Raw genomic sequence first — 12,300 nt, 5'->3', positions numbered from 1 at the left:
TAAATTAAAATTTTAATTTTAAATGCTAAAAGACATCCCTGTAGTAATGGTTCTTCAAAGATGTTATGTTTTTCTTCTTAAAGAAAGGGTGGTGAAACCATTTTGATCATCTAAAAATTTTATTCAACTTGGAAACAACTACAGTTGATTTCAATTATCCCATTAAGAAATCACGTTAAAGATGCTCTTATGGCAGAAATCAACTGCATAGTAATGTTTGAATCAGTCCACTTCATGTTAACATGTGAACTGGAACATCACAGGACTCTTTCCAGGATTTTTCCAGAGACAAAGAAAAAAAATTTACATTGACGAGAATTTAAGAATATTTAAGAACTACTTTATATTTTATATTCAACTACTTTATATTTTACTGCTTTTTAATACTTGTGATACTCTAACAGTGCAGTATGATGACACTTTAACAGAGGTGACAGGATTACTTAATTTTGTAAATAACAACTCCTCTCTGGTTTTAAATTTTCCTTTTGCACACACATTCTTTCAAAGAAATATAACAGCAACATATGTCAGCAATGGATGCATTTAGTATTGATGGCACCTAGCCATCAATATAAACCATCTGTTCCATATACAATCCATAGGACAACAAAATCTGAACTAATTATAAAGCTCAAATATTTACTTCATATCGGCTATCAGAAGCAAAGCAACATTTCATACAATCTACACTGCTTTCAAATCAGTATTCTCATAATTTGAAGAGTTAATCATAATTAAAAATATTTGCATATATATGCAAATATTTTTATATATTATATTCAAAAACTTAAAAGTATTTGCATATATATATATATATATATGCAAATACTTTTAAGGAGTTTAAGCCTCTGAGCGGCACAGTTTTTTTTGGATCTGTCATGAAGACCTGTATTCAAAGACACTTTATTAGCTAAATTTGTATATTTACTTATTTTAGGCTCTATTTTCATAAACTTACATTTAATAAGATGATATTTATATTATTTAAGAAAGCAAAATATCATAAATTATAAGCTAATATATAACAAATAACAAAAAATCTCATGACCAGATAAAGCCACCCATAACACTCAGAGGGTTAATAAAACAAAAAGAAAATTTTCTTTATTTCATATTTTACCAGTTTATTTTGTTACACGGAGGAAATAGGTTTAACCTTCAAATATTTAATACAGCATTTTCTTTTTCGTTCCGATTTTCAAGATTTTGATATATATATATATATATATATTCAAGATATATCATTTTGAGGTTAAAAGGACTCAAGAGGAATAAAGTCTGATATCAATATTACACATAATTACAACATTATGGCATTTAAAACTGGGAAAGCTACTAGCCTCGAACTGGCAACATACTCTAACACAGTAGTATACAAAAAAGTAACATAAAAATGATTTATTAAAACAACCTTCACAGTACTATAGCGAAATCTTACTTATATACAGACAGATATCAGATATAGTGATGGCAACATATATGCAGAATGAACTCAAAATGGAAAACATTGTTTAACTTTTAACACAGAACACACACACACACATAAAAAAAGGTTGTTTACAAATTATGTAGGAATTCTGTGACCAAAATTTGATGACGACAATTTTGTAGCACAATTACTTGCAGTAATCAAAAGTTATATTAACGATACAATCAATTTTTAGACAGCTAGGACTGTATTAAAGAAAAATGAAGAATAACAACAATCATGTTCATCTACAAAATTTACTGATGGGAAAATATAAATGATTTAACAAACAGCATTACCCACCACATACGTAACAGTCGTTGGGTGTTACTGAAATATGTGTGACTTTTCAGACAGGCAACCCATCCTAGTTTTGATTTATGAATGACAAATCTAAACAAATTGATTCATTTGTTTAAAAGTATTTTATGAATAGCATATGCTTGCTCACTCACACAGCTACAGAAAAAAGCCAGCACTTCTAACCCTTAGTTACATCTGGATAGATACATTGCTCATTTTTTCAGTAACTATGGTGGCTCCACCACAGAGCTGAGTGTTTTTAACATGATTACACTTAAGATGCTATATCATTATCATTGTTGGCAGCTGTTATCTACAATTAAAATGAGCTGTCTCTGATACTGATGTTAAAATCTTTAAGACTTTTATTATTATTATTATTATTGTGATTCAAAACATAAATGAATGTTATGGTGAAAATTTAGAGCTGAGTAATAGTAAAGATATATTTAATTTTCAAGCATTAAAGGATAATTTAGAAGACAATGTTGATTATGATTCTGATATTTCAAATAGTGGTAGCTAAATTATACCACCGAAAAGACAAAGAATGAGAATTCTTTAAAGGATTAAACAAGAAACTGCATATAATCAGGAAAGGTGGAAGAAAAGACTGCATTATGTATTCAGAAAAGCAAGAAAAGAATGGCAGATGTCAAACTAGTGAGTGCTGTGACACTTGCCCAAGTAAATCCATACTGCACATATTGTTTTTGAAGATACCACATAATGGTGAATTACAAATTTTTAAATTTGTTTCATTTGCAAGAAGAATATGCATATTTATAAAATAAATAAAACCAAAAACATCATCAGCACATGTAATTCTTCCCACACAAAATTAGACTTCTTCTCAGATACTCAACTACAAAAATGAGTCTCAGCTGCTGGTAGATGACAGAGGCATATTCTACAGCAAAAACATTTAACAGCATTTTTGATGCCAACTACATTTTTACTTGTTTTTGCTCAATAAAAATTTTAATTCATGTTTTCTGAATGAACTTAATTTGCCAAGAACTAAACAGAATTTTATACCTACAGTTACAAACAGATAAATATACCTTGTTGCTCTTCCTGAAACCTTCACTACTCAAAGTCCTTAATGGAACATCTAAAATTTTAGTTTCATTACTATATGCTTCCAGAACGATTCTCATTTTGCTACCATCAACTCCAAGAGACTGAAAAAGTGAAAAATAAGTGAATAGTAGCATAATTTTATTTTTAAAGTTAAATAAAAATTTGTATTAGATTGCCAATAATTTTAAATTGGAGACTCAAAATTCTATAACTGAACACACAATCATACATTTTTATGACTGAAAAATTGAATTTATTTACATACAGAGCTACTAATACAACAATATAAAATATATTTCGATAATTTTATATGAAAAATTAACGTAATTAAATATGAAACGCAATAACAAAATATTCTCAGATTTTACCAATACCTGGGCAATCTGGGACCTCAGTTCATCCACTGTGTTGGATGGATGACTTCTAATTGTGACTGGATGAGAAGCAACTTCTTCTCGTTCAAGATCGACTACATGAACTTTGACCGTAGTTCCTTTATTTGAAAATATAAAATTGTTATTAAAAGCCTAGTAAAATCAACATTTAATTGAAATATTTCTGAGAATGGGTGGCATACATAAAAATAAATACACTGAAGATAATATTCATTTTTTACATTCCGAAGTGAATTTGCAATAACATAATCATAGAAATATGAAAATAAGCAGAATATAAAGTATGGCCAAGATATGAAATTGATTAAATTTTCAGAAGCCAAGGCCCATCCAATACAATGCAAATAGAGCTTCAAAAAGTATGAGATTTAATGGAAAACAGCATATCATAATGCGTAATGTAGTCCTGTGGTGTGAATAAATAACTCGTGCGCAATAACATACTATCCACTTTCAATTCCCACATATAAGTGGGACAAAATAAAACTCTGAATGCAAGTAACTCCATACAAAGCTGTAAAACTAACAGTCAATGTCTTTGTATGTTATTGATGTCGGTACCAAACATACTGATGTCTGTATTAAATTATGCTTACACATTATACTCAACAACTAACTTAGCACAGAACATGATAGCAAGTTTAAATATACAATTATATTATTCAATTATAAATCCTTCAGATGCAACAATGGCTGAAAAAGTGACACAGAGATGACAGCACAAATGCCACTGATATTGGATATCCATGAAAGAATAGCACAGAGGCCCAGCTAACTGCACTTTACATGCAAGGTGGGTTCAGATGACAAATGAACCCCTCTCATTTCCATCCCAAGGATACTGACACTCAGCAGTGTTATGATTAAGCAGCCAATATTAGGTTTTCTTGCAGAATGCTCCAGGTGGTCTTAAACAGTACAATACCAGACCACATGTTGTTTAACCTTGCTGAGGCCATCCTGCACAGACTTATAATGCTGCAACAGACATACTTTCAAACATAGAACAACAGAACAGACTGTCAGCACTTATATAAGGAATAACTATATGTAAACTAATGTTTGGAGAGGCCAAGTTCTGGCAGCATGAGAAAATATTCCAGAAGCAATTATTATAACTTTGTCATTAGTATGTCAAAAGATATAGAGATGCATAATTTGATGTGCTAATTACTTGCAAATTTTCTATGCACTTTTACACTTAACATCTCTTTTTTACCTAATTTGTGTAACTCTGTGATTCTACCACCACAGCATTACCATTTCATTGGTGAGAAATATACATCTACCCTAATTCAGAGCAAATATGTAAATTAATACACAACAATTTACATACTGCAAATTACTCATGAAGCAGAAATTTTTTTTTGGGGGGAGAGCTAATGTACTAGATTTTCAACTAAAAAAAATGGCATATATTCTAAAGCACATGGATCAGACTGTCAAAAAGCATATTACATTAAATCATTCACAAAAATGCACACACATTTCTAATCTACAAAAATAAGGCACATGCAGAAATAAACCAACCTCCAGGTTTATACTCTTGGAATTGTTCTTGCGGTTTCCGAATTTCTAGTAATAAGTCAAATTTGTAACTTGATTTAACTCCACCAAGGAGTTCTCCTATAGTTTCTTCACTATTGGCATCAAATGAACTCTCAAGAGAATCATGGAAGTCATCGTACTTTACTAACCTGCAACACTCCAGAGGAACTATTCCTTCTAAGCCCATTATCTAAAATTACAATGTTAAAAATATTAATATAAATTTTATAGTTGTTTTGTGTAGAGGTAAATAATATTTTCAATGTAATGAAGATAAATTTATACAAATTTTTACAAATAACTTACATAAAACTTTATGAAAGTTCTTCCCCATCAATACTGAATAACATATAAATGTAATAACAGTAATATTATGATTTTAAAAATTAGTGGAATAGAATTAAATGAACTAATTATATACAATTTCTAGTATACTAGATACTACAACATCCAAAAAATTTATGCATGAAAACTATCGTTTAATATACACAATTTCAAAATATGTTTCAAAATGCAGCATTTAAAAAAAATTTTGGAATTGCATAAATGTCCTGCAAAATGGTAAAAAATACTTACAGTATGAGCTGTAGCCGTAGCTTCAGCAAGAGTGCAATCTTTATGTATTTTCAGCTTTCTTTCTACCATTATCGGATGTTGATGAATATGAATAGGATGTTGACAAAACAGTTTAATCTGAAAACAAACAATTCAAGTATTTCTTATCCATACAAATTTCATACCTGTTTATACATTCAATAATTAAATAATGAGATACTTTAAATAAAAATTAAGTATAACTGTCTAAACTCTCTAAAACATTCTGGAAAGAGCAATCAGATTACACTGAAATAGTAAACAAATTTATTAAAAATTCACACAATTCAAGATGGTTGATGATAGAAAGTCTTTTAAATGCTAACTGCCAATAAGCAATTCGTTCTGCTAGTTAGTACGTAAAATATTAAATGACACGAAATTATTAAGTTAATTAATGTTTACACATATTTTTTTGGAAGATTTCAGAAATGTAAAATATAAACTAACTCCTATGGGTGAACTTGCATACAATACAGTCAAAAGTCGTTTATTCGGACACCCATAATCCGGAATGATCTATAATCCGGACCTCAAAGCTAAAAACTTTCTGTGCATGCGCCGCGTTGACACATGCACACAGCCGTTTACGCGTGCACGTAAGACCTTTGCGACTGCGCATATGCATGTGCGCAAGCGCAGAATATGTTTCCGCGTGCGCGTTTTATGTATAACGGACGGTATAAGCTAAAATTATCTATTTCAGTTAATGTTGATGATTGCGTTGTTCCTTAATCTTTGAATTGGATCCCGCTTATTATTTTTTGCAGACTGTAAGAGCAATTTTATAAAAGTAAACTTGAACTTTTGATTATGTCAAATAGAATTTCCGATGCTGGAGCTCCCAAAGGATCTACAAAACGAAAGTATGTTTCGATGTCCATCAAACAAAAAGTGGAATTGCTGCAAAAAATGGATAAAGACATGAAGAAGGTGACAGAGAGGTTAGTGAAAACGAAAAAATTTTGATTGACAAGTTAGTCGGTATTCTCGGCACAACAATGATGACTTGAACAGCGGAACTTTGTAACTGAACAAGAAATTGTCTGTTTATAGAATTAAAGAGAAAGTATTACGAAGCAACTTAAACAACTTACATTGAAAGAAATGTTTAATAAAGTAAACAAATAAATATTAAGCTTTCTTTCTTTTTTTTTTTTTTGTAAATTTTGATACACTTTAGATCATAATTGTTCTTTATTTCATAAATTACGGTTTCATATTTTTAATTTTAGAATTTTTGCATGCCATCTTACGAGATTTAAACTGATGATCTATAATCCGGAAAAATCGATAATCCGGTATCGCCGAAGTCCCGACGAGCCCGTATTAACGACTTTTGACTGTACTAATAAATCAGAATACCAAGAAATGAATAGTGGTATTCATTCAATAATTAAATAATGCAAACTGACCATTCCAAAAATGGAACTAATATGTAAAAATATAACTAAAAACAAAATGCTGTTCTTATATCTCAAAAAAAAAAAAAAAAAAACTTTTAAAAAACATATTTGAAAAAATTCCTCAAATTTTTGAATAAATTTTTAGACAAACTAAGATGCACACAAGGTTCCCAATCCAGTTAGACTAAACTCCATAGACCTGAAGACTCAAAATGCAAATAATTAATAAATTTCATCAATCATTGAATTGTGGCATATTACAATGCATGGCCATTGCATATTGAAAATAACATAACGAGCATAAATCCCACATGCAAGAGAACTATGCCAATGAATTGAAACTGCCAGTCCCTATGAATCGTAAGTGCCAGTACAAGCAGACAAGTGGGGTTTTTCTGAAGTGAAGCATTCTGAAGCTTGATTTAGAATCACACGGCATTAGTAATGTTGGAGCTAACTGGAGATGGAAGGCAAAATCAGATCACACATACCTGCTAGAGATTATCAATGAAAAAAAAAAAAATATTTTTACAAAGCACTTAAATGCATACAAACCATCCATATAATATCCAACATCCATGGGCATATGCTGTACCTGTACTGTATATCTACTTGAATTCTTACATGACAGTTTGCAGAACCAGACACACTGGCATATGATTAGAAAGCATTGTTAGCTCCTACTGTAGAGATGCTGCCTGTGTTAATGCAAGAAATCTCTAGAATACAAATCACAGTTCTCACAGATGAATGATGGTTCACACGGGACATTATGAAAAGAATTCAACAGTCTAGATACAGCACACACACAAAAAAAATTTACAATGTGATAGCATATAGCCCACTATACTACTTTTGCCAATTAAGATTGTTGTAAACAATCTGCAGCTAGCTTTTATCATTCTTAATACAGCATCCTGAGCTGATTTTTCAAAAAAAGAAAAAATCCCCAAGTACAAAAGGAACAGCTTTTCCAAACTTCCCTTCATCTAATGTTGGTCATAGTAAGGCCAATAATAACCTAACTTCTCCTCAGGTGCAAAAGATTAGTCAGATAACACAATAAGTCTACACTCATCCTTACATGCTAAAGAACTGGCCAGTAAACTGTTCCATAGTTGATACAGTTGACATGTTATATCTCAGAAAACTCTCTGTGAATTGCATGCAGCAATATCAGAAGTGGTAAAAAAAGCACACCCTTCTAATTGCTTAATCTTGCAAGCTCTAGATTTCAGTGTAACAATATTTCCACCTCTTTCCTACTTGATTTTGTATGCAAACAATTGAAATCAGTCGCATGAGTCTGTCCACATCTATTGTCACAATGTGTAAGTGCATAACTACAGTAGCAATCAACCAAAGCTCAGAGTGGTAGATATGCTAGAAGCACATGCATCTCCTTGAAGAATATAGTCCATTTTCTAGCAGTTTTAATTTAGAAATTAAACAACTATATACATATATGTGTGTATGCATTTCTAGCAGCTTCAATTTAGAATTTAGAATTTAAACAACTATATACATATATGTGTGTATGTATTATTGTTGAAATAAAAAGACTGCATCCTAAATTTCACTTCACATAAATTTTTATTTAAAAATAAGCAGTATATTCATCAATTATTTAATGGCCAATAAGAGAAAATGCTGTTTTTGACATATTTGTAATTTTTTCAAAAATGTTTGCTAGGGAGATGGGTTTTCCTTTCATCATTGCATCCTGGCAAACAACAGGGACGCCGCAAAATATTGTCATACAAACACCATTGTACCCTGCCATGGCCCCGCATGCATGTTGCTTAAAAGATCTTTTTCGCCCATAGTTAACAAAGTATTTGCTTACCGCTGTACAGTATGCTATTAGGAGTAACACTTGAATCTGGTCAAAAAATGACATTACAGCATATTCAAAACAGCATTTCACTTAGGCATATAATGCTGTTATCAAAGATCCTACTGCAACGGGATTCATTTTAGTTACATGCATTGCAATAAATATTTTCATCATAATTAAATGAATGCTTCTGAGTATATTTTTCATTTCTTTGTGCTGGACTGTATCTAACACTATATATATTACCAATACATAACTAGACTTTAAATTTAGAAACTGGGTATTACAGTAAAACTTACTTTGCACATTGAACGATCCAATTCCCGTTGTAACCTTTCTCTTTCCTCTTGCTCCTGCATGCATTGTAGTAAGTCTTTAATGTGTTCAGGAAATTCTTCAAGAGACATACATCCTAGAAGAATATAAAACATCAAATTTATAATTTACTGATGTTTTATTTAATAACCTTTTATCTTTTAATTAAATACTACACTTTAGATCCATAATTTAAAATATTTGACAATCGTATTTATCAAAATTTTGACTTACCAATGCATGTTATTATTGTAAACAATGATTAAGCAATCAAAATAATATCTTTGCAAAAGTATTTCATACAGCAAAATTTAACTATTAAAACATTCAGGTTTCATCTCTTGTTGTATTTACTTCATAGCATATGAAACTTAGTTTAAAGAATTATGAAAACGAGGGATTAGTAAACTTTAAGAAGTGCTACTGATTAAAATTAACAGAAGAATGCCTGAAAACTTGACATAAATTCATAAGATTATCTAATATGATCTTGATTTAGTGCATGGTTTTTGGCTTTTTTAAACTTTTGCATTATCAGATTGAAATCCCATTTCTGAAATCCTGAAAATTACCATGGAATAAAAACTCACCACAATTACAAACAATTCAGAATACAGTACAAAGTCCGTAATCTGGACTTGTCAGGACTTCAGCAATTCCAGATTAAGGGTTTTTCCTGATTATAGATCATCAATTTAAATCTGGTAAGATGGCATGCAGAAGTTATACAATTAAAAATATGAAACCGTAATTTATGAAATAAAGAGCAATTATGATCTAAAGGGTATCAAAAATTTTAAAAAAAAGGCTTAATATTTATTTGTTTACTTTATTAAACATTTCTTTCAATGTAAGTTGTTTAAGTTGCTTTGTTTTTTGTGCTAAACGCTCATGCGTAAACAATAAACGTGCATGCATAAAGCATACAAAAAAACGTTTGTGGCTTTGAGGTCCGGATTATAGATAATTCCAGATAATGGATGTCCGTATTACAGACTTTGTACTGTATTAATGTTTTACACGTACAATTATGCATACATGTTTTCAAACAATTTTATTAGCAAAGCAAAAAATACTGTTTTATATATAATTTATTAAAATTAATTATGCTCTACTACATCAATTCATGCAGTTGACCTTTTTCTCAACATTATTGCAAATTTTGGTTGACCTTTTTCTCAACATTACTGCAAATTTTGGTTTCTCAACTATTTTGCAAATAATCACAAAGTTCAGGTTGCTTTTTTGCGGAGGGGGGTTACAGTTTGGGGGCTGCATTTATATTTTTCTTTGCAAATCATTTAAAATTCAGTATAATTGGAAAAATATTTTGATGCAGACCATTACTTTACACTTATATATTAGCTTCCATATCAGCAGTTATTGGAAATGAAAGGGTAGAAAAAATATTTTAGTTCATGGGATCTAAGAATTTTGGCACAAACTGTTCAGTTATTCAATTAGTTATCCCTAGAATATTTGTCAATAGGGTCTTTAGAGAGATTTTCTGCCCCAAAAGGTTTGCATGTATTCTTGTGTAATGAGAATGAATTATATTTTTAAATCTTTGCAGCCAATCTATCAATATTGAAGGATGCCTATCGCAATATCACTCATATAATTAAATGAGATTTCAACAAAAGGTCCACGGAAGCAAATTAAAATAGATTAAACGAGTTATGTTAATACTCAGTATTTCTGTTTCTTATCTTCTCTCAGGCTAAAAGTTTACAATGTCAGTTTTTTCAGTTTCTGTACAAATGTCCATACGTGTTTAGTGTTTATACAGTCTAAAAATTTTTATTTCATGCAATCCCTCAATGATATATTTTATCTAAAACAAAATTTTAGAAAAATAATGTGTGAACATTTCACAAATCTGGAAATTATGTATTCAAGAAAGTAAAAAACCCAGAATTCTGGCTAATATGAAAATTATGAAAAATACATATTGTGACAAAGATAACAAATATAACTTAAATGGCTTAAAGTGCTCAATATACCTCTGGCCATTTAAAATGCAACATGAAGAAAAACGAGATATCAAAGCCAAATTTATTTTAGAGATTACACATAGTACAGTACAAAGTCCGAAATTCAAGACTCATCAGGACACTGGCGATTCCAGATTTGGGATTTTTTCCGGATATTAAATCATCAGTTTAAATCTAGTAAGATGGCATGTAGAAATTATAAAATTTTAAAAATATTAAAATGTGATCTATGAAATAATGAAGTATTTATGATATAAAGGGCATCAAATTAAAAGAAAAAAAAGGCTTAATATTTATTTGTTTACCTTATTAAACATTTTTTTCAATGTAAGTTGTTTAAGTCGCTTCATTTTTTTGTGCTAATAATTTTTTTTTTTTTTTTTAATTCTGTAGACAGACATAATCTCCTGTTCAGTTAAACTACTGAAGTCCTGTAGCTGCTATTTCGACTAACTTGCCAATCGAAATTTTCTCGTTTTCAGTAACTTCTCTGTCACTTTCTTCATTTCCGGTAGCTGTATTTTTTGGATCTAGAACCATACTACAGGTTTTGCCATTCATTAATTGATTGACGATTGAGAAGCTTTGTCATCACAATGAAAAACTTCTTTTATATCATCATTTATTACCACTTCTCCACATTTCTTTACAAAATCTATTAATTGGAAAATTTCACCTTTGTTTGCAATATCCAAAAACCTTTAAAATTAGCGGCTATCATCATCAAATTTAGCTATCCTTCACTATACATATTTGGCTATGCATTATGAGCTTGGCGACAAGTTGTTCCTTTAAATTTTATCTGGTTTCTATTGTGCATTGAGACAATTAAGCCTGAATTGTATTCATTTAGTTATTTATTATATTTATGTCTATTTCTTGCACATGCTTAAGGCTTATGAGAGTTTTGAATAAATAAATTCCCACCATATACTTAAGCCTTATTGAGGGCAGGCACTAGATATCTTACCATCTGAAGCAGTCTCTGTGGTCCTAAATTCCGAGACTCGATGCGGCCATACGAGCCTTGGCGCTGGTTCTGGGTTTACGTGAATAACAAATCAGTTATTCTTAATTTAAATAGTCCTAAATGTAATCTTTGGGTCTATAAGTATCTTCAACAAAATCTATTTTTAGCATAGCATATGGAAAGAAATTTTTGGTAAATTTTTGCCTGTCAACACTTTTTAGCGCATTTAACTTAAAATCTGCAATCATCGCCAAGCGTAATGTCGACATAAAATGTTACCACACTCCTCTATTATTCAATTACTAACATAAAAAAAAAAAAAAAAAAAATGTTTAAGTATCGCTACATAAGTCAATAGTCAGGTTGTCATGTTTTAATAAACAT

At 30.4% G+C, this 12,300-nt stretch overlaps 1 protein-coding gene across 2 annotated transcripts in view; it reads right to left on the bottom strand.

The window, feature by feature from the left end:
• Positions 1 to 12,300, bottom strand: part of LOC118185187 (ubiquitin carboxyl-terminal hydrolase 47-like) — a 145,444-nt gene that overhangs the window by 45,361 nt on the left and 87,783 nt on the right. For both annotated transcript variants that reach the window (XM_035355008.2, XM_085824036.1), the window contains exons 18-22: positions 8,937 to 9,049; positions 5,377 to 5,493; positions 4,783 to 4,990; positions 3,232 to 3,350; positions 2,839 to 2,958 (exon numbers count right to left, since the gene is read on the bottom strand). In XM_035355008.2, coding sequence (XP_035210899.2) covers positions 2,839 to 2,958; positions 3,232 to 3,350; positions 4,783 to 4,990; positions 5,377 to 5,493; positions 8,937 to 9,049 — 677 coding nt within the window. The remainder of the gene's footprint in view (positions 1 to 2,838; positions 2,959 to 3,231; positions 3,351 to 4,782; positions 4,991 to 5,376; positions 5,494 to 8,936; positions 9,050 to 12,300) is intronic.

This window comes from Stegodyphus dumicola, chromosome 9 (genome assembly GCF_044657685.1).
Source record: "Stegodyphus dumicola isolate Sdum_Otavi_A_Nest chromosome 9, ASM4465768v1".
Classification (NCBI taxonomy): domain Eukaryota; kingdom Metazoa; phylum Arthropoda; class Arachnida; order Araneae; family Eresidae; genus Stegodyphus; species Stegodyphus dumicola.
The sequence above is the reverse complement of the archived record's forward strand: the minus strand, read 5'-3'. Positions and strand labels throughout refer to the sequence as shown.